Source organism: Amyelois transitella, chromosome 19 (assembly GCF_032362555.1).
Source record: "Amyelois transitella isolate CPQ chromosome 19, ilAmyTran1.1, whole genome shotgun sequence".
Lineage (NCBI taxonomy): Eukaryota > Metazoa > Arthropoda > Insecta > Lepidoptera > Pyralidae > Amyelois > Amyelois transitella.
The window spans coordinates 4,612,444-4,635,914 of NC_083522.1; the positions used below are offsets into that span (position 1 = coordinate 4,612,444).

A 23,471-nucleotide genomic window follows, 5' to 3' on the forward strand; every position below is an offset into this window, starting at 1 on the left:
CAAACAAACAGCTGAACGTGGCTTATCCTTTCAAGCCTGTTGGCTCTATCTACCCCGTAAGGGATATGGACGTGATTATATGTATGTATTTTTGTAATACAAACACCAGAAAAACTAGTAATCAATTACACAATAAAGACTTACTTTAGATAGTCGTCCAGAGGTCCATACGGCATGTACTCCAGTACAAGAGCGGTGGGCGAGTTGAATGTGATACCGTACAAGCGGACTATGGAACTGGATTGTACGTGCACGAATTTGCTGGCGATCGTCACGAACTCCTAAAAACGTAAAAATAGATTTAAAAAATTTAACTTAATTGAGGAAGCGTTTGGAGCATCTAAGCCAATTTTGTTTATTTTTTTACTGAATGATTTTTCATAAATATATTTACCGCTTTTTTAAAGATAACTTCGAAGAATACTGTACCTAGGTTATGGTATATGTTTCTTATTATTTTGACTTAGGGCAAATAGAGTACACCAAAGAATCTATCTAATAAATAAGAGTGTTACCTTTAAATACGCATCCTTTTGCAATGCTTTGAACGCTACAATAAGTTTCTTGGTCTCGTCCAGTTTCCAAATGGCTTTGCAGGTCATCGTCAGCCCTCCTTTGCCGAACTTTTCTGAGCCTGAACAATAAATAAATAAATGTATCTATCTCTTTAAAAAGAAGATTATGACTGATTGACTGATTCATTTGTTTCAATACGCCCAATCCTCCTTCGTTTTCTTCCGTTTACAGTAGCCACAAACTAAAGCAATATGGTTTGTGCTATCCGTTCTTTCATTTAATAAATATTTCAGTCACGTTTTCCTTTTATCGGCACTCAATATAATTAATTTGACTTTTGCGTTAATAAGTCACTACTTATTAACGCAAAGTAACGTAGTTACTCACTAGTAACGAAAATCTGTCATGTGTGATCCCTTGAAAATGTACGAGACCACTAAGACGAGAAGGGAGAGAAGAAATTCTTTTGTGCCGTCGGCGCTTAGGGCATAATCTAGAACATATATCATTAGTTACATACCAGTATATAAGAGGATGTCTTTATTGAGCAGACATCGCGGACTCTTATTGTTTTTCAGGGCTTCTTGTAGTTCGGAGTGGTCGATGCGCACGCCTTGCTTCTCGGGTTGTTTGCAAAGCAGTAGTTGAGATTCATAGTCATCTGGGGTGAGGAAAGATATTATTAAACCATTTCTTCAAAAAGGCAATGCTTGATATTACTATTGGTTTAAAATAAAATTTAAATATTATAAAAATATTACAAAATATTTTAATGTATTAATTAATATATTTTGTTATATTTATATAATTTGAAAATCTATTTTAAGAGGGTATTATTCGTATATTAAAAATTATTGTAATAAAACCTTTTTATATATTAGAAAGCAATAACAAAAAGCATAAGACTCTACATTTGTTAATTAATTACAATATAAAATTTTAATAAAATAATATTAGATACATAATAAGTTATTTATTTTTTATTTTCATTTATATATAGGTACTTAAGACCAAAGTTATTCCAACAATAAATTATTCAGCATTTTAAACCAATTCATAAGAAATGTGGAAATCTTGCAAACAACAACGATTAACTGTATACATTTTCCTTGACAATAATTATGTAGAAGCGTAATGAAAATGCGAATATGAACTGTGCAACAGATAGTAATATAAATAAACAACATTAAATAGGGTCAACAACTTGATTTAGTACATAAATATGCTTACGATTACTTGAGGAAATCTGTATAGTATACTTGTTTCCTTTGTTTATTGAATAATTAATCTTAACAAAACCACTATTTAAAAAAATCTATACTGACAATTTTTTATTTTTATAAGGTATATTTATTTATAAACAAAACTACAAAAAAAAACTTAATTCAGATTTTTTGCGGTAAACTTTTTCAAGTATTTAAATAAAAATAATGCATAAAATAGGTATGCAGGGATCGTGGCAAGTGGAAAGAGGTAGTCTCTGCCTACCCCTCCGGGAAAGAGGCGTGAGTTTATGTATGTTATGTATGTAACTTTTCCAAATCATTTCACTTTACGTCTCAAGTAAGCGGCAATAAGTACTTTTAAAGCCCACAACACCGTAAAAAAGAAAATCAAATAAAAAATGAAAAAAATAAGATAAACACTTTTATATGCATATCAGATAAAGATATAGAAATAGAGATAGGTCACAAAAAAAATACTTATTACTTAGTAAAAAGAAACAATAAATACCATATTCAGAAGGTGGCAGGCATTCGTTCATAAATATTTTCCCCTCTGGGTCCTTGTGTTGTTTAATGATGGCTTCGATACTTTGATACTCCTCCCCTTGGAACATGTAACAGTGTCCCTTGTATTCAATTTTGTACGTGTCGACGGAGCTGCAAACAAACATACGTTTTACCCTCCCATCGATAAAGTATAAGAAAACTAGATAAACTGACCCATACAATACCGAAACAGAACAGTGTCCAAACTGCAATACGTACTTACTTGGAAATTTGTATATCAACTTCAAATTTTACGAAAGAAGTCCTAAATAATTAAAAAATGTATGATCAAATTTAAACCTCATTTTAGTTTAGTAAGGTTGAAAATAAAACATGCTTAGTTTGTTTCCATATCACCTCTGGTTTTGCAATTGCAAAATTTTTATGACATCCTCTACTAATTAAAAAGAGACCCCTTTTTATTTATGTAGTTTCCCTTTTTATTTATGTAGTTATTTATTTTTATAAATTTTTGCCTGGTTAATATGTTTTTACGACCATGTGCGTAATAAATTTCATTTCATTTTATTACCACAAATATACTATAATACCTGAAAATGTGTTAAAAAATTTAAAATGTATATAGAGAACATAATTACTATCATAATAAAATAAATTTTCTACAAAGAATTTTCTTTATTGAAAACTTTTATGACGGAATTCACATTCAGATCAGATTGCGGATTCTGTATGTATGTTCGCGTTACAAAAAACTTATTTTCTCCCCAAGTTTATTAGAAGACAACCAACTATGACAAGGACTACATTCTAAAAGCTTGTTTTTACAATTACATATTAGCTAACATTATAGCCCTTAACTTTATTTACCGATATAATAACTTATTTTCATGTGTTCCTTTCCTAGAATGAAAATCATCTCATATTAATTTAAGCAAATAAGAGGTTATCTATAGCTAGATACGTGACAAATGTTTGCCGACGTTAATTGAATAACTAATGACTATAATTATGCGATGGTTATTTCCAGTTTTACAGTTTTAATATTAGTTCTAGACAACATCTTAAAAATAAGATATCAATTTTGATAAATCTGTCAATTTGATTGAATATTCGATGGCATGCTTCGAAAAATAAAACCTCACAAATATGAGAAAAAAACATCGTTGCGGAAATGAAACTTACTTATTTTTATTGCAAACATCCACAAAGAAGACATTATATTCATCTTGCGACTGTCTCAGTATAAAACTTCCATGTTTTTTCCCACGTTTAACTTCCAACTTGCCGTAAGAAAAGACGCCCCTAAAAAAAAACAGTACTATAAAAACTCGACAAGACAGAACAGACAAAACATTCAAAAAACCTAAAAAACTTTGTGCAATATTGTTATTTTTTTTCTTCTTCTACGTTTCGCATGGCAAGGCATAACGCTCGTTTTCTCTAAAACCTTCTGGTTTGTACGAGTGGCGTGCGGCGACCAAACTTCAATAAGGAAGGCTTGTTCTTTTTTTGGGGAACCACAAAGTTTGGGAGTGAGAGAAGACATATGTCCCGTCATTGATCGTAAATACCGCCGATAGTTTCGATGGAGAGCCCTGAAAAGACATGTCCTTCGCCCTCCACTCACTGATCATGTCCGGTCATCTAATAGATACTCGTCCATTACCTTTTCAACTTTAGGATACGAATTTGTAAACAAAAAAATCTAGCAAAGCACTTACTTGATAGGTCCGTGACACTTTAATCTATATAATTCCCGCAAGGACGGCGTCTCGTCGTCTTTCGAAAGATTGAAAATCCACTTCAACATAAGCCTGGTAACAAAAAAAGAAAATAAATAAATAACAATCCCTGTTAAATAAAAATCAAAATTTCTTTTTAATAAGTGCCAATTAAAATAGCCAATCAAGGACAAGTTAAATTGTTTCAATTAAATTACATGGAATTCTTCTTAGGTGATAAGTTAGCAACCTGTGTCACTATATGAATCACAATTCCATCATTGAGCCATCGAGCTGAATGTAATCTTTCAGCCTTTTCGAAACTGTTAACTGGCTGCCCGTAATGATAAAATTAAATATGTTGCATAACAGCAACTGTATAATCTTTTTAAGTATATAGAAGTATGGTCCCATAGGGCAAGGACTCACGAAGCGGTTTTCACCCGCGCCCGCCGCCGTGGCGAAATGGAGTTTTTTTATGCTCGAAACTCACGAGACCAGAGTTTTGTGCGGTTATGCAGCCATCGCGTTTGCGATTATCGCTCGCAAGTTTGGCGGTTGACTATCGCAAGACGAGCGGTTGCAAGACGGGCAGTTGAACGATCAGTTGAGTTTCAGACAGCCATGGACACACACCAGAAACGAGCTATTGCGTTATATTTACTTCACAGAAGAATTAAAAAAAGAAGGCAACCGTAAAACGCGTCGTGAAATCTGCTTTAATTTTTTACATAAATATCTGTATTTTACAAAGGCTGCGGGCCCGCAACCGCGGCGGGCGCGGGTAAAAGCCGCTTCGTGAGTCCCTGGCCATAAACAGTCTTGCAACAACCATAAAAAAAAATTTCGTATACGAAGGTTTTTAAACCAATTGGCTGATCTTGAAAAGCTTACAGGTATAGGTAGTATATTCGCTTAGATAATGTCGCCTTTCAAAGGCGCCGGCGGTCAAAAAAATGTATTCGGATAATACGTAATGACAAAGGGATCGGTAAACAGACTTTCAAACTAAAAATTTTGACTTTACACTTATATATATATTTTTTTTTACAAAGGCTGCGGGCCCGCAACCGCGGCGGACGCGGGTAAAAGCCGCTTCGTGAGTCCCTGGCCATAAACAGTCTTGCAACAACCATAAAAAAAATGTTTGTATACGAAGGTTTTTAAACCAATTGGCTGAATTTGAAAAGCTTACAGGTATAGGTAGTATATTCGCTTAGATAATGTCGCCTTTCAAAGGCGCCGGCGGTCAAAAAAAATGTATTCGTATAATACGTAATGACAAAGGGATCGGGTATTACGGACCTCATAATATACCTGCAAAACAGACTTTCAAACTAAAATTTTGACTTACACTTATATATTTTTTTTTAATTATAAAATTATTTTAACAACAAAAAGAATAATTTATCGCGGCGTTATCCCACAAGACAAAACAATAAATTAATAACACCTAGCTAAATTGATAATCTCAAATTCTGGTCCATTAGCAATGACTACATAAATCTATAATGCCCCCCTACCTGACTGCATATGAAAAGAAGAAAATGAAAACTTATTTATTAAAAACTTATAATCTTAACGTCTTATTATTTTTATATATTTTTTTAATTACATACTTATAACTATTAACTCAAAATATAATATTTTTTATTATTGTTACATTCATCATATAATATATAAACCTGACCGCCGTTCCATATTATTTTAAAACTAGCTGTTGCCCGCGACTTCGTACGCGTGGAATTGTGGCAGTGCGATCTCATGCTTTGTAGACTTCGGTCATCGACGTTACAACTATTATTCGCGCGCACAGCAAAACGTAAGTTTTTGGTTAATTTACTTATACTATTGCATTTTTTTTCTGTGAGTCGAAGTAGAAGGATATGTCTATGGTATTGCAGAATAATGACATAGTTTTCCCTCAATTTAAGTTAAAATATTGGTAGTGTTTCAGACAGCCATGGACACACACCAGAAACGAGCTATTGCGTTATATTTACTTCACAGAAGAAATAAAAAAAGAAGGCAACCCGCCGCGGCTGCGGGACCGCGACCCGCGCCCGCCGGTACATGATGACTGCGTGCAGCGGGACCCGCAAACAATCGCACACGGCCGTAAAACGCGTCGTGAAATCTGCTTTAATTTTTTACATAAATATCTGTATTCTACAAAGGCTGCGGGCCCGAAACCGCGGCGGGCGCGGGTAAAAGCCGCTTCGTGAGTCCCTGGCCATAAACAGTCTTGCAACAACCATAAAAAAAATTTTGTATACGTAGGTTTTTAAACCAATTGGCTGATCTTGAAAAGCTTACAGGTATAGGTAGTATATTCGCTTAGATAATGTCGCCTTTCAAAGGCGCCGGCGGTCAAAAAAAATGTATTCGGATAATACGTAATGAATGACAAAGGGATCGGGTATTACGGACCTCATAATATACCTGCAAAACAGACTTTCAAACTAAAAATTTTGACTTTACACTTATATGTATTTTTTTTAATTATAAAATTATTTTAACAACAAAAACAATAATTTATCGCGGCGTTATACCACAAGACAAAACAATAAATTAATAACACCTAGCTAAACTGATAATCTCAAATTCTGGTCCATTAGCAATGACTACATAAATCTATAATGCCCCCTACCTGACTGCATATGAAAAGAAGAAAATTGTTAGTGTTAATTTAAATTTGGCGCCTTCCTGGCAACACTAATACTTTCTTTTATCTGTGTAAACTTCCTTCCGCTCTCTCTGTAATTCCAGTTTTTGTTGTATCCGGTCATAGTTAAAGTAGATCCTAATAAATCCATCGTTTATTATAACAGAGTGCATTATTTATATCAGGTTATGGCCCAGAAAGCCCTAGTGATCATAAAAGTAGTGAAAGGTCGTACAAATAAAAACTAAGAACAATTTTAACAAACCGGCACATTTCTAACCTAAAAGTGAACACATTGAAAATTTTAATTTTAAATAATGTCATCCTCCAATCCATTGGCATTAATCGAAAAATTAACCAGCCGAGATAATTACTCGCCGTGGAGATTTGCTGTAAAAACATATCTTCAACATGAGGAATTGTGGGATTGTGTGGAAAACGATCACAACGTGGATATCAAACGCGACATAAAAGCAAAGTCTAAGATAATATTGCTTGTTGATTCGACGAACTATGTTCATATCCAAGAGGCTAATACTGCGAAGGAAGTATGGGACAATTTAGCCAAAGCATTTGACGACTAAGGGCTAACACGCCGTGTTGGATTGCTTCGGGAACTATCAACAACACTTACTAGTTGTCAAAACGTAGAGGAATACGTCAGTAAAATTATGACAACCGCGCACAAACTGAGGAACATCGGGTTTAAAGTAGACGACGAGTGGTCCTTACTGCTATCTGGTCTACCGGAGTCCTATCAACCTATGATAATTGCAATTGAGAGTTCAGGAATCAAGATCAGTGCAGATTCAGTGAAATCAAAAAATTTGCAGGATGTCAAAATGAATGAAGTCAAACTTCAGCATTAGCAATTAACCAAAACTTTTAAAAGAAAGGAAATAAAAAGTCTTTCTTAAAAGGACCTCGATGCTTCAATTGCAATAAGTATGGTCATGTCAGCACAGAGTGCAAGTCAAAGAAAAAAGGTAAAGTTAAAAGCTCAAGTTATGCTGCAGCATTCATCGCCACTGAAAACAACAGTGATGCATGGTATGTAGACTCGGGCGCGTCTCTGCACATGACAAGATGTAACGACCTACTAACACATGTGAAAGAGCCACCAGTCAAAACAATCAAGGTTGCCAATGACAAATCCATGACTGTGAAATGTTCCGGGCAATTAGATCTTGATGTCTGTGATGAAAGTGGTCAGTGCAGAAGAGTGCTATTCCAGAATGTGCTGTATGTGCCAGAACTGGCTACTAACTTGATATCGGAGAACCAAATAATAAAGAATGGCGGCCAAGTTAAATTCAACAGCAAGGGATGAGTTATTCTGAACAAATATAACACTATAGTAGCAACAGCCAGGTTAGTAAATAACATGTATCGACTAAATATGTACAGTGAAGTGTCGAAGACAGTGATGTTTACCTGTGGCACCAGCGTATGGCGTATGGGTCATCTGAACTTTAATGACTTAAATAAAATGATAGAAAATACAGAAGGAATTAAAATACTGAAGAAGAAGGATAACTTAACATGCATAACATGCCTAGAAGCAAAGCAAACTCGATTGCCTTTCAAACATAAAGGAACAAGAGCCACAAAACTTCTTGAACTAGTGCATTCCGATGTGTGCGGACCGATGGAGACAGAATCTATTGGCGGAGCTAAGTAAATACTTAGCTCCGCCAATAGATTCTGAACAAATACGGAAATCCGTATTTGTTTATTTTTTTAAAGAAGAAATCAGAAGTGTTAGACAAAATAAAAGAATTTAAGATATATGTAGAAAACCAACTAGATTGTAAAATCAAGTGTCTCCGCACTGATAATGGCCTTGAATATATTAATAGGAATATCTCTGGTCTTTTAAAATGTAATGGTATCACACATCAAACAACCGTGCCTTACACTCCACAGCAAATGTAGTTGCTGAACGACTGAACCGCACATTGGTAGAAAAAGCAAAGTCCATGTTACTAAATGCAAAATTACCAAAAATGTATTGGGCAGAGGCAAACCGCTGCTTATTTGCTTAACCGAATTCCCACAAAGTATATTTCCTACAAAACTCCTGAAGAGGTATGGACTGGTACAAAACCAAATGTCAGTCATCTCCGTGTATTTGGGTATGAAGCCATGGTACACTTACCCAAAGAGAAAAGAAGGAAATGGGATCCAAAAGCAAGAAAAGCTATTTTTACTGGTTACTGTAGTAACACTAAAGACTACAGGTTCATTATTCCTGATTCTGGTCTGACAGTGAAAAGTAGAGATGCAGTCTTTCTGGAGTCAACCATTCCAAGAAACTATGTTCCGGTAGATTTGACAGAATCTAAGAATGAAGCCATAAGCAGAGAGCCCTCTTGTGCAAGTCCAGAATCATCCTCCGTAGCAACTAGTGATGAATCTGAATCTTATGACTCACCGAACGGCAGTATATACGAACCAAAGCAAAGTTGAACATCTAGCACCATCAAATATTACATTAAGACCAAGAAACACACAGACACAATCTAAGGCAGAAGATTTTGAGACATACTTATGTTATAATGATGAAACTTTGGTGCCGTGTGGTTCCCGGCGTGCCGTGTGGTTCCCGGCACCAATACAAAAAAGAATAGGACCACTCCATCTCTTTCCCATGGATGTCGTAAAAGGCGACTCAGGGATAGGCTTACAAACTTGGGATTCTTTTTTAGGCGATGGGCTAGCAACCTGTCACTATTTGAATCTCAATTCTATTATTAAGCCAAATAGCTGAACGTGGCCATTCAGTCCTTTCAAGACTGTTAGCTCTGTCTACCCCGCAAGGGATATAGACGTGAACATATGTATGTATGTATGTATGTATGAAACTTTGGATGTACCTTTGACTTACAGTGACGCTATCTCATCAGCTGAGTCTGACAGGTGGAAATCGTCAATACAGGAAGAATTAGACTCACATAGTACAAATATGACCTGGACATTGGTTGAGAAACCTGAAAAAGCCAAAGTGATCGGGTGCAAATGGGTTTTCAGAATTAAAGAAGAACCGACGGCTCCAAGGTATAAGTCTCGTTTGTGTGCAAAAGGTTATGCACAGACCAAAGGGATAGACTATGATGAAATATTTTCGCCAACAGTCAGGTATGATTCCATACGTTCACTTCTATCTATAGCTGCTGAGCAAAATTTAGCCATAGTACAATTTGATATAAAGACAGCTTTTTTGTATGGTGAACTAAAAGAACAAATGTACATGGTTCCACCAGAAGGCTTAGAACATGCACCTAACAAGGTATGTAAGCTCAATAAATCTCTGTACGGCCTTAAGCAGGCTCCTAAATGCTGGAACACAAAGTTCAGCTCAGTTCTGGAGAGAAGTTTGGGTTTGTCAAAAGCTCAGCTGATCAGTGTGTATATGTTGGTCAAGTCGATGGAATTAAATGCTACTTATGCCTTTATGTAGATGACGGGCTTTTAATAGCAAAAGAAAAGTATGTATTAAAACAAGTTATAGATGAGTTAAAGGTAAATTTTGACATACAACTTGTCTTGTTCTCCCTCTAATTTTGTTGGTAAGCAAATAGAAAAAAACAAAAATTATATTTTTATTCATCAGACAAAGTATATTAATAAACTGTTGCAAAAATTTAACATGAGTAATGCTAGTATTCCTGCTGATCCTCATCTGAAGTTACAGAAATGTGAGACTGCACCTGTAAAGAACTTGCCATCCGTGAAGCAGTTGGATCGCTCATTCATCTTGCAACGGTAACCAGACCTGACATTATGTATGCAGTCAGCTTGGTAAGTCAGTTTTTACACTGTTATAATGAGTCTCACTGGAATGCAGTGAAGAAAATATTAAAATATTTGAAAGGAACAATGGAGTTGGGATTATATTATCAATCTAAGCCACAAACAAATGATTTAACCAACTACAGTGATGCAGACTACGCTAACGACATAACGTCAAGGCGTTCCATGACAGGTTACGTTTTCATAAAAAGTGGAGCTGCTATAACATGGTCAAGTCAAAGGCAACAAAGTGTAGCACTATCTACAACCGAAGCTGAATTTATGGCTGCTTGTGCAGCTACTAAAGAAATAATGTGGTTAAAGCAACTGTTGAGTGATGTAGGCGAGTACAAGCAAAGTTCTGTTTGTTTATATATTGACAATCAAAGTGCAATAAATGTTATAAAAAACAGTGAATTTCATAAAAGGTGTAAACATATAGACATTAAATACAATTTTGTGAAGGAAAAGTACAATGAAAAACTTATTTGTTTAAATTATGTTAGCACAGATTATCAATTTGCAGATATGTTTACCAAAGCTTTGCCTCGAGATAGATTCAATTTGTTAAGGACCAATATTGGCATGTTAAATTTAAATACTAAATAAATATTTTTATTTGTATAACTTCAATGATGGCTTTAATTTGAAGGGAGTCTTAAAGTGTTAATTTAAATTTGGCGCCTTCCTGGCAACACTAATACTTTCTTTTATCTGTGTAAACTTCCTTCCGCTCTCTCTGTAATTTCAGTTTTTGTTGTATCCGGTCATAGTTAAAGTAAATCCTAATAATTCCATCATTTATTATAACAGAGTGTATTATTTATATCAAAAATGAAGACTTATTTATTAAAAACTTATAATCTTAACGTCTTATTATTTTTATATATTTTTTTAATTACATACTTATAAATATTAACTCAAAATGTAATACATTTTTTATTATTGTTACACTCATCATATAATAATAAACCTGACCGCCGTTCCATATTATTTTAAAACTAGCTGTTGCCCGCGACTTCGTACGCGTGGAAGAGTCTCAAATTATAGTCTTTGTGGCATTTATGAAAGGTACCCGACGTCATTCTCCAGGCTGTTCTTAGTCCACGGAAATAATAAAGAGAAAAACTTATTTATATATATATATATATATATACCGTCCATTTATTTATCAAAATATTACAAAATATTCACAACAGCTTCGTCAACATCAAGGTAATACAAAATAGAAAAAATCACCAAACAAACAAATACATTTAATCAAAAATACCACCCCGGACTGCACCCGGCTCAAAAGTACCCATTAAACTTGCCGCATTCCCTCTTTGGATAGCTATGGAGAGCCTTTGCACCAGGTACCATCCCGAGCGGTAGTCATAACCCCGTGCCTTTAAACGCCGTCCTATCTCACCAATAAAGAGCCTCGCCTGAGGACACCATGGACCGGCTGTTTCTACGGCCACCGGAACAAACTCATACTGAGTTGTTAGAACCGAGTATTTATTAATCTTTTGTTCAGCAGCCATCTTAGCGGCTGCGCCGGGTGTACGCTCAGTGTTAGTGAGATAGGATATATATATATATATATATATATATATATATATATATATATATATATATATATATATATATATATATATAGACATAGGCATTTATTCTAGAATCTTTACGGAAATGAAGCCCCGCTCTAAAGCAAGTTATATATCTATACGCAAAATTTCAAGAATATTGCTTCACTAGATAAGGCGTGAAGAGACAACAAACAAACAAACTTTTGCATTTATTATATTAGTTGGGATTCACAAAACAAAAAAAAAGTAGAATAACAACGGAAAATATAAAATATCTGAGCCGCGCGGCGTGCTAGGTACTCGCAAGCCACGACTCTTTTCCTTGCAGCGTCATGTTTTGCACATCATGCGGCGCGGGTGAATTTTATCGGTGTTATTTTTAAATTGTTATATCTTATGTATATATTATTCTATAAAGTGATGTCAAAGACAATTTGTTGACAATTAAATATTCTTAATCAACAACACATTTATTTGGATAAAGATTAATATAATTACGTTGATACAACTCTTAACAAATAATGCATTAATTTCGACCAAATTTGATTACCATAAAAACGGTTCTAGTAAGTTAATCTTAAAAGATAGACATATACTGTCGTGGACATTTTTTTAGATTATTTCAAGAGGACTTCTTTCATACATATATTTTTGGTATTTTGAACCGTTTTCGCAGCGCACGCAACGGGAGCCCTCAAGGATGAAGAATTTTCCCCGTTTTTTTTTCACATTTTCTTTTATTTCTTCGCTCCTAATAGTTGCAGCGTGATGTTATATAGCCTATAGCCTTCCTCGATAAATGGTCTATTCAACACAATAAGAATTTTTCAATTCGAATCAGTAGTTCCTGAGATTAGCGCGTTCAAACAAACAAACAAACTGTTCAGCTTTATATATTAGTATAATATAAAGTATAAATATATAGATTACGATACCCAACAGGTTTCATACTGTACCTATTTATTAACAGTAACTGTAATTCAACTAACTTCGCCGTTGCCGGTCCCAAGCCCGGATGAGAAAGAAGGAGGGTTGGTATGGATAAGAGCTAACCAACCGTAAAATAGCAACGCCGAGTATCGGGCGGCGGTAAACTAACCCGACCCCTCTATGCACACCCGCTGCTGCACAGAGAATGGCCTATAGAGACCATGAGGGACTAAATCCCCTCACAAAGTCTACCGTGGAAGGACCCGGGCGCCCACCACGATGTTCCTGTCCAAGAAAACCCCCCAATGAATGAATGGATAATACGAAAGATAGTGCTAGCTCGTTGGGCGATCCGGCTAACCACCGGCGCCGTTCAGTTACCGGGCTGGACGGTGTGAAATTGACGACCGAAGCCGCTGCTAGAACGGGTCACCAGGCCCTGGCAAGCGGTCATGCTACTGGTGACACAACAGATCGGATCTCAATTAGGGATCACCGACGTATCGCCACCTGGAACGCCCGTGGACTGCTGTGCTCAGGAAAGCTGGACATAGTGGAGAGAGAAGCGGAATCTCATGGTTTGGCCTTGCTTGGAATGACCGAGACTCATATGAGAGGCCAAGGGCATCACAGAACACCCAGGGGTAACACCCTATATTTCTCAGGCCCCACAAACTCCAACACCAATGGAGTTGCCATCTGGCTACCCCGTCACCTAAATAACTGTGTGATAGGCTACAACCCAATCTCTGACAGGATTATATCCTTGAAACTAAACACACGTCCCTGCACCCTAAACATAATCACTGTATACGCCCCTACATCTAACTCGGAGGAGAGCGTGTGTGACAACTTCTACTCAGACCTTGAAGCAGCACTCTCTAAAATACCTAACCGGGAAATCACATTGATCATTGGTGACTGGAACGCAAAAGTAGGCAACACCTTGGAAGACGACCACATCAGGGCCATTGTCGGTAAACATGGCCTTGGCGCTAGAAATGCCAGGGGAAGCCGGCTTCTTGAGTTCTGTATCGGTAGGAAACTGACAATACTGAACACATGTTTCCAACATCATCCCAGACGTCTCTATACCTGGATATCGCCTGGCGATCGCTGTCGCAACCAAATCGACTATATACTAATTAACAGTCGGTGGAGAACATCAGTCACATACGTGAAGACATTCCCGGGCGCTGATTGCGGCTCTGACCACAGTCTGTTGGTTGCAAATTTCGCCTTACGCCTGAAAGCGATCAGGAAAAAGTGTGCGGGACGACTTCCAAACTTGGGACCAACAGAACAACTGCACTTCCAATGCACACTTGACAATAAAATCACAGACAATCCCCTGCCTGCAGACGCAAACCCTAATGAACAGTGGGAACATCTAAGAGCAAATTTGCAGGTCAATGAATGACGCCACTGTCGCCAGGCCCAACACCAACTGCAAACAAACGTGGTTATCCAAAAGTACCTGGAAACTAATACAAGAGAGGAAAGACCTTAAAGCTCGCGGTCTCTCGAGCCAGGCTGACAGGGAGAAGTACTCAGAATATTGCAGAATGATCCAGAGACAATGCAGACATGACAAAAACAATTTTGTTGAACGCATTTGCCACGAGATAGAAGAACACGCATTCAAAATACAGACCTCAGACCTCTTCAAGAAGGTAAAGCTGCTTTCCAAACAGTTTAAACCCAAAACATGGCTGATTGAGGACGAGGATGGTACTCTCATACAAGACCTAAAGGCTGTAACAGGCAGATGGCGACAATACTGCAAAGATCTCTACGAAAATCCACATGAGCACCGATCACCGCATGACTCAACGGCATGGAGTGAAATGACTTTGGAACCTCCTATTCTTCGATCAGAGATCACTGCAGCCATAAACGCGCTCAAGTCCAAAAAAGCCCCTGGACCAGACCAAATCACAGCAGAGATACTAAGGGCTATGGGCCCTGGAGGTATAGACGCTCTACACAAAATATGCGAAAACATCTGGCGGACTGGAGAATGGCCCTCTGACTGGGCTAACTCTATTATACTGCCCCTTCATAAAAAGGGCTCCACCTCTAAATGCGGCAACTACAGAACGCTAGCACTGATATCACATGCCAGTAAAGTGATGCTCCATATCATCAACAGCAGAATTAGACACTTCCTGGACTGGCAAATTCCACAAGAGCAAGCGGGATTTGTTAAGGGCAGGGGCACTCGCGAGCAAATCCTAAACATACGCCAGCTGATCGAAAAAGCCTACGAATTCAACGTACCTATCATCTTGTGCTTCATCGATTACAGCAAAGCCTTCGACTGTGTCGTGTGGTCAGACCTCTGGAATATACTGGGAGAACTGGGAGTGCCTCAACATCTTGTGGCGCTTATCCGCTCGCTGTACCTAGATAACCAAGGCATCGTCAAAATCGAGGATTGCACATCGGAGCCATTTAGCTTTGCTAAAGGCGTTAGGCAGGGCTGCATCCTGTCTCCGATTCTCTTCAACGTTTACGGAGAATACATCATCAGGCGGGCTTGCGAGGACTGGGACGGCGGAGTCACGGTTGGTGGCACCAGACTGACAAACCTTCGTTACGCAGACGACACCACATTAATAGCTGCAAGTGAAAGCGAAATGGTGGAATTCCTTGCCCGTATTGAGCACATCAGTTTGCAATTAGGTCTCAAAATCAACCACGCCAAAACCAAACTAATGGTGGTAGATCGTGCCGGAAGACTTGAACTGACGAATGCCCTCAACTTAGACATCGTCAATGACTTTGTCTACCTGGGGGCCAACATCAGTGACAGGGGATCCTGTGAGACGGAAATAAGGAGACGAATAGGGATGGCCAAAAATGCCATGTCTCAACTACAAAAGATATGGAAGGACCGAAGCATTTCACGGAAGACAAAAAAGAAACTTGTCCACACTCTGGTCTTCTCCATATTTAGCTACGGCGCCGAGACATGGGTCCTGAAAAAGGCTGATAGAGACCGCATAGATGCCTTCGAAATGTGGTGCTGGAGGAAGATGCTACAGATACCCTGGACTGCCTTCCGTACCAATGCATCTATCCTGCGTGAACTCCAAATCAAAACGAGACTGTCCACCACCTGTCTCCGCAGGATACTGGAATTTTTCGGCCACATTGCACGGAAAGACGGTCACAACATGGAGCAGCTAATGGTGACAGGCAAGGTTGACGGAAAAAGACCAAGAGGTCGCAGCCCTACAAGATGGTCGGATCAAATCCGATCGTCACTAAACACCGATCTCCATAAGGCCCTCCACGACGCAAAGGATCGCAACAGGTGGAAGGAAGAGATCAAAGAGAAAGTGATTCGGCGGGGGAGTCACGACCCTCAGCAATGAGGTATACGACGCGAGGAGGAGGAGTAATTCAACTGGTGTATAATATGCAATGAAGATTTGAATTGAATGAATAATTGAATTCCCTTGCGATGTAGACAGAGTCAACAGTTTTGAAAAGACTGAAAGAACGCGTTTAGTTAGCGACATGGCATGGCTAAATGATTGAATTGAGATTCAAAAAGGGACATGTTGCTAGCCCATCGCCTAAAAGAAGCCAAGTTTATTAGACTTTCCTTAAGTCGCGTCGTTTACGACATCCATGTGACAAATTCAAATTCATAACTTTTATTCATTCCTAGCTGTTGCCCGCGACTTCGTCCGCGTAAATTTCGAGTTGAATCTTGATCATACAGTCAGATACAGACAGGCAGACAAAACATGTAAAAAAAAATTCTCTATCCATTTCAGTAAAAAATACTAAATGTACAGACAAAATATTTTTACTGTTTTATTATATGTATAGATTATGGGATTGAATTGTCAAATTCACAACATTGGTTGACGTCAAATAAATTACTTAAAAGTAAGTTTACCGCCGCTTCCAAGGCGTCAGTGCAGAAGAAGCGGTAACAAACTGCACTGCAGCATTATCTTCAACAACGTCATCTTCAGACAGATATTAGTCCAATTCTAAAGTGCCGGCAAACGACACGGCAAAACAATATAAATTTGAAAAAAAGGTTCGCCTACCTCGGCTAGGGTGGTCCTGTCTGCATCAAAGAAACATTATGATGCCATTAAAAGAGGCAATCCTTTCCGGTGTATTTTTATTGGTGTATTTTTTTTATAATAGTTGTCAACTTGCATGGAAGAATGTAACAATAATCATAATTTTATCTTTGATTGTGCATACATACATAAAATCACGCCTCTTTCCCGGAGGGGTAGGCAGAGTTTCCACTTGCCACGATCCCTGCATACTTCCTTTGCTTCATCCACATTCATAACTCTCTTCATGCAAGCTCGGCGGTTTCGGGTACTTTTGACCTGACCCTTTACCAGGACGTCCTTAATTTGATCAAGATATGTTCGTCTAGGTCTTCCCACCCCGACCTTTCCCTCCACACTCTCCATGTATATCTGCTAAGTCAACCTGTTTTCATTCATCCTCTCCACATGACCGAACTATATCAACATACCCTTTTCTATTCCTGTAACTACATCTTCTTTCACATCACAACATTCCCTTATCACGCTGTTCCTTATCCGGTCACTCATATTCACACCCAACATTCTCCTTAACGCTCTCATTTCCACTGCATTTATTCTGCTTTCGTGCTTAAAATGCTTCTTTGATTGTAAAGAATATAAATCCAGATGGTTCCGGATACTTAAAATACATACAGAATAGTCTACTTTTTGTTAATTCCCACAGGAACGGGAAAACTTATTTTTTTGTTGGGGCAATATTTTTTAATCCTCTTAAAACGAAATCTTAAAAAAATATATATTACAGAATGTTCCTTTTTTTTTATTTAATCTTGATATTAATTTTTGCGTGTACATCAGTTGTCATCATCAGTTGTGTGAACTCCGGAAAGACAAACAAAATATTTAGATAAATCTATGTACATACATACATATGGTCACGTCTAAATCCCTTGCGGGGTAGGCAGAGCCAACAGTCTTGAAAAGACTGAATGGCCACGTTCAGCTATTTGGCTTAATTAATGATAGAATTGAGATTCAAATAGTGTCAGGTTGCTAGCCCATCGCCTAAAGAAGAATCCCAAGTTTGTAAGCATATCCCTTAGTCGCCTTTTACGACATCCATGGGAAAGAGATGGAGTGGTTCTAGTCTATTTTTCATTGGTGCCGGGAACCACACGGCACTGCATAAATCTATGTTTATATATGAAAAAAATAACAGATACACTGGCGGCGTCGTATCTACCAGTTGCCGAGACAACAAAGAGTATAAAGTCATATTGGGTGCCGAGACAATGGTATCCGCCGCCGCTCCAGCCTCCCAACTGGTCGCTGGTAGATACGACGCAGCCATTGTATCTGTTATTTTTTTTCATATATATACATAGATTTATCTAAATATTTTTTTTTATCTTTTTCGAACGTCGGTCCGGTCGTAATCTAGTGTATGTTTAAAAAGAGGATGCCGACTGACTGAACGCACAGCTCAAAAAAACTGGGTCTAATGATTTAAAATTTAGCATGTTGGTTTCTGATATGGTCTATATATCAATAAGAAAGTATTTCCTGACATTCTCATGGGAATCGAGCAAGAGGCTTACTCTAGTCAATTTATAAATCGCGACAAATTGCTTCCACTAACCTGTAATATCCGTCACAAACTGAGATGAATGACGACAGCTGTTCCTCGGTCTTGAATTTAAAAAACAAGGGAGTACCCTTTCTTGATACCTCCAAGGAAATATCTTCCTTCCTCATCAGGTAAATCAAGTCTTCGATGGTACAAATATGTACCCACTGCAAAATTATGAAAATTAAAATCACCTATACCTTTGAGTAGCGAACGCCAAGGATTGACCCATGGTACATACATAGGTAGCCTCTAATACCCGCAGCCGAAGCCCTTACAAACAAACAAAGTTACAAACATTACCTCTTAACAATTATCAGAATAGATAAGTACCTATACATTTTAATAAAACATAAATAACCCAATTTTCTTAATATTTATATCAAAGCATAGGTAGGTCCTCAATTTGATATACATCAAGTCGAGACTAATAAAACAAAACTTACCTCTCTATTACTGCTATTGTACAATCTTATTCCAGGGTATTGGTTGTGGAATGGTGCGACTACAACTTTGACAGACACTGCTGTATCATTGTTAAGCCACAGCACATCTTCGTATTCTTCGGCAAGATAGTTTGGGGCCAACGTATACAGTTGGTCCAAGTAACACTTCTTATAATGCCTAAAGAAGAAAATACTTGAATGATCAAATAAAATTCGTAAAACAATGCATATCTGAACAAATTTTTTTAACATATTGGATCAGTGGGAATTATGGAAATAAGTGATTAGGATATCTTTTCATTCTTCTTTTTTGACGTTACCTTTTGTTTTTTGATGGTAATGCATATTTTTACTGAGAGAATAGAAAATAATTGCTTGCAGATTTATATTATAAGAAAAGCTAGGGAATTTTAGTTAAAACATAAGCATTTATAAATTGCCTTTTTATACAATTTAATTTGATTTGAGGTGGTAATATTGCAGAATAAGATTTATTGAGGGAAAAAAATTAAACATATATTTAATATGTATGACACCCACCTGACACCATATCCTTGTGCACATATAGCTGGAAGGTGCATACTAGCACGCCTCATAGGAAACGGACCATGTTTCCGGAGTATGATCCTCGGCATATATTTCTTTCTGCTTCTAATAACATCATTCACAGTAAGTTGTTCTTCTTTTATAGCCCGCGCCCTATCAAGTTGAGAAGAAAAAGTTATTACTCCCGAAAGATCTAAAGAAGTTTATATCTAATTTAATTTGAGATCAGCATAAATTATGTATTAGTCAAATTACGAAAAGCCATAGATGATGATGTATGATGGAATATAATATAGGATGTTTTAAACGGTAGTAAGCCTATGACAAAAACTGATAGTTTCTCTCATTATTGCAAAAGAGAGTGCGCAACCATTATCTCTTCCATAAATTATACTGCATTTGTATAAATTTAACGACCAATAATCAGATCGTGAAACTGGGTTTTCACCCACTATGGTCTTAAATGGCGACCCTGCCAGTGCCCGATTACGAGTAAATATACATACAAACATAAAATCACGCCTTTTTCCCTAAGGGGTAGGCAGAGACTACATGTTTCCACTTGCCACGATCTCTGAGTACTTCATTCGCTTAATACACATTCATACATAACTCTCTTCATGCATGCTCAGCGGTTTCGGGTACTCTTGACCTGACCCTTTGACAGGACGTCCTTAATTTGAAAAAGATACGTTCGTCTTCCCACTCCAAATTTTCCCTCCACACTCTCCTTGTATATCTGCTTAGTCAACCTGCTTTCATTCATCGTCTCCACATGACCAAACCATCTTAACATACCCTTTTCAATTCCTGTTACTACATCTTCTTTCACATCACAACATTCCCTTATCATGCTGTTCCTTCTCCGGTCACTCAATTTCACACCGATCCTCCTTAACGCTCTCATTTTCACCGCATTTATTTTGCTTTCATGCTTCTTTTGCTACACCCAACTTTCACTCCTATACATTAATGTTGGGACCAACACGCCCTTATGCACAGCCAGACGAGCCTTTTCGAACAGTTTCTGACTGCTCATAAAGGCATGCAAAGCTCCATTCACCATATTCCCCGCGTTCAGTCTCCTTTCAATATACATACTCTCCTATCACACTTGCCATCTGATGTAAACTTTGATATACAAACTCTTTTACTTGCTCAACTTTTTTTTCTCCAATAAAAATATTACATGCTGTCATTTCCTTCTACATTTCAAAAACCAACGTTTTAGTTTTACTTTCGTTCACTTCCACGTTTACCATCTCCTGTAACTCTTCGGCTGACGACGTTAGATTTACACAAACCAAATTCATAGTTTTTGCCCCAGTTAGCCTTATACTAAGGATATAAAATAAATGTTTGGAATGATGAGGTAGGACGAAAATTTATATTTTGACGAGAGCCGTTGTTACTTACATGTCAGTGATGCCGAGGCCTAATAACTGCTCCTTGTATTCCGGATATTTAATTTCAGGAATTCTGTTCTCATTGATATCATTACGGGCTTGTTGGAAATAATAGTCAAATGTAATCTCATTTGGTGAGAAAAGAACATCATATTTTGGTACCTGAAAAAAATGGTCACTTATTTCAACAGCTCAGTATCTAAGATTAATCAAAAAAAATTTTGCCCGACTGATAAGTAATCAAAAGCTATGAAGCTAGACATTCAAAACCCGATTCACACAGACAGGAAACTTGGTGGTGGAATAACACAGTCCAGAGTTTAAGGTTAAGAAAGCCATTCAAACCATGGCAAGCATCCACATCTCCAGTAGACCGCAACGGGGTTGCAAAGGGGTTGCAAAACGTGTCGCTAAGAAAGCTGTGGCCAGGGCCAGACGGAACTAACAACCATTATATGATAATGAGGGCAATGGTTCCTCCTGATGTGGGCATCTTAACAAATTTATTCAACCGGATACTCTTCACTGGGGAAATCCCTGACCAGTGGCGGCTGACTATTATTACTCCAGTCTACAGGGGAAAGGGATCAGTGCAAGAGTATAGCATTATCGCGGCATCAAGATCACGTACCACAGCATGAAGCTCTTCGAGCGAATAATTGACTCCCGGATGCGACAGGAGTGTGCAGTCTCGGAATTTCAATATGGATTCCACCATGGTCTGGGAACTATAGACCTTGTTTTTGCCCTAAGGATTATCATGGAGAAATACAGAACGAAAACGTGCTGCTTCATTTCCTCTTTCTGGATAAGGAGAAGGCCTTCGACTGTGTTCCTCGAGCGCTGATCTTAGTAGGCACTACATTACAGGTCTAAAAGGGTTCCAGAAATCTATACTGATGTAGTAGCAGCATGTATCGGGACACCGGTTCTTAATTCCGGACTGCTATTGGTGATGCTAAACCCTTCCCCATCTCAGTAGGAGTTCACCAAGGTTCAGTCCTCAGTCGATTTTTGTTCAGTGTGATATTGGATTAGTTCTCTAAAGGTATTAGAGGCACCCATAAGCCGCCCCCATGGCTGCTCATGTATGCTGATAATATCACACTGGCGGATTCAGACACGGGGAGACTGGTGCGACCAGCAGTCTGAAGCTAAATGTGGCAAAAACGGAGTCCATGGTCTGTAATTCTGATCCCCTGCACGCATAAGTGATAACCTTGTCGAACCTACAGACACTTTTAAATACTTGGGATCTGTACTCCATGCATCCAGGGGCATTGATTGCGATGTCAAGGCTTGCATGTGCAAAATTGCGTGAGGTGGCGGGTGTCGTCTGTGACCCAAACATGCCAGTTAGACTGATAGGGCAGGTCTTTATATTTTTTTATATTCTACCATTAGGGCTGTCCTATTGTATGGCAGTGAGACATGGCATGTGCTGGAGTGGCACAAGCAAAGCAAGTGTCATTGAAATGAACATGTGTGGAATATCATGGAAGGACCATGGAGGAACTCCCATATCCAGGAAAGCCTTCATGTCTGTGACATAGCAGACAAAATGCAGGAGTGCCATCTATTCTGGTACAGCCATGTCTTACAGAAAATGGCAGACTACTTGGGGAACAGATGTCTGGCCATGCCTCTACTGCCAGGCCCAGGTAGAACATTTGCACACTGTAATGTTAGTAAAACATATAAGAACACTATTGTAATTTTGACATCTTAAATGCATTTATATGTTATTGTACACATGTTTACATTATCAACTTCCTTATTGCTAATATTATTACAATAAACTATGGCAGTTATTTTAAAATAGTTTATCTTCTGCTTACATAAATTATATTAAATGTAATCATAAAAGAAAAGTGTAAACCTTTATTTCTTCAGACAAATGTTTAGTAATATAAGAATCTCCCACAAGCAATTTTCTGAATTAGTTACTTAATCACTTAGTACTTCTTATTTTTATCAAATGGTTCTTGTAATTAGAATGTGGTTAACATACTTATTCTATTACTACTATTATGATACTACATTAAAATTATTTGCTTAAAATAGATACATATTTTGCAAATAAATAATGGTGCCTGAAATAAGACTTGTTTGAAACTTGTAGCATAGACCAACAATCTTACAGTATGTGTGCTAAAATATCATTGTGCGTTGGAGAATGATATTGAAATGAATAATATTTACAAAATGATATTAATAATAAGCTAGTATAACAAGTATGAGAGACTGGCAAACGATTTGAGGTCAACAAGTTGCGGGACCCAGACACACAGGACGCCATTAGGGTAGAGCTGCGCAATCGCTTCTCCGCTCTCGAGATGGACTCTTCTTCTGTCAACGCAGAGTGGAACCACATTAAAATGGCCTACGAAGAGACCAGCTCCGTCGTTGTAGGACACAAAACACACACACGGGAAGATTGGATGTCGCAGCAAACCTAGAATCTGGTGGAAGAAAGGCGTAAACTCC

At 37.9% G+C, this 23,471-nt stretch overlaps 1 protein-coding gene across 1 annotated transcript in view; it reads right to left on the reverse strand.

The window, feature by feature from the left end:
- Positions 1 to 23,471, reverse strand: part of LOC106132730 (tyrosine-protein kinase hopscotch) — a 37,264-nt gene that overhangs the window by 11,270 nt on the left and 2,523 nt on the right. The window contains exons 2-11 of the mRNA XM_013332246.2: positions 20,995 to 21,146; positions 19,573 to 19,731; positions 19,033 to 19,210; positions 18,599 to 18,753; positions 3,971 to 4,063; positions 3,432 to 3,551; positions 2,251 to 2,399; positions 1,037 to 1,177; positions 516 to 634; positions 145 to 281 (exon numbers count right to left, since the gene is read on the reverse strand). Coding sequence (XP_013187700.1) covers positions 145 to 281; positions 516 to 634; positions 1,037 to 1,177; positions 2,251 to 2,399; positions 3,432 to 3,551; positions 3,971 to 4,063; positions 18,599 to 18,753; positions 19,033 to 19,210; positions 19,573 to 19,731; positions 20,995 to 21,146 — 1,403 coding nt within the window. The remainder of the gene's footprint in view (positions 1 to 144; positions 282 to 515; positions 635 to 1,036; positions 1,178 to 2,250; positions 2,400 to 3,431; positions 3,552 to 3,970; positions 4,064 to 18,598; positions 18,754 to 19,032; positions 19,211 to 19,572; positions 19,732 to 20,994; positions 21,147 to 23,471) is intronic.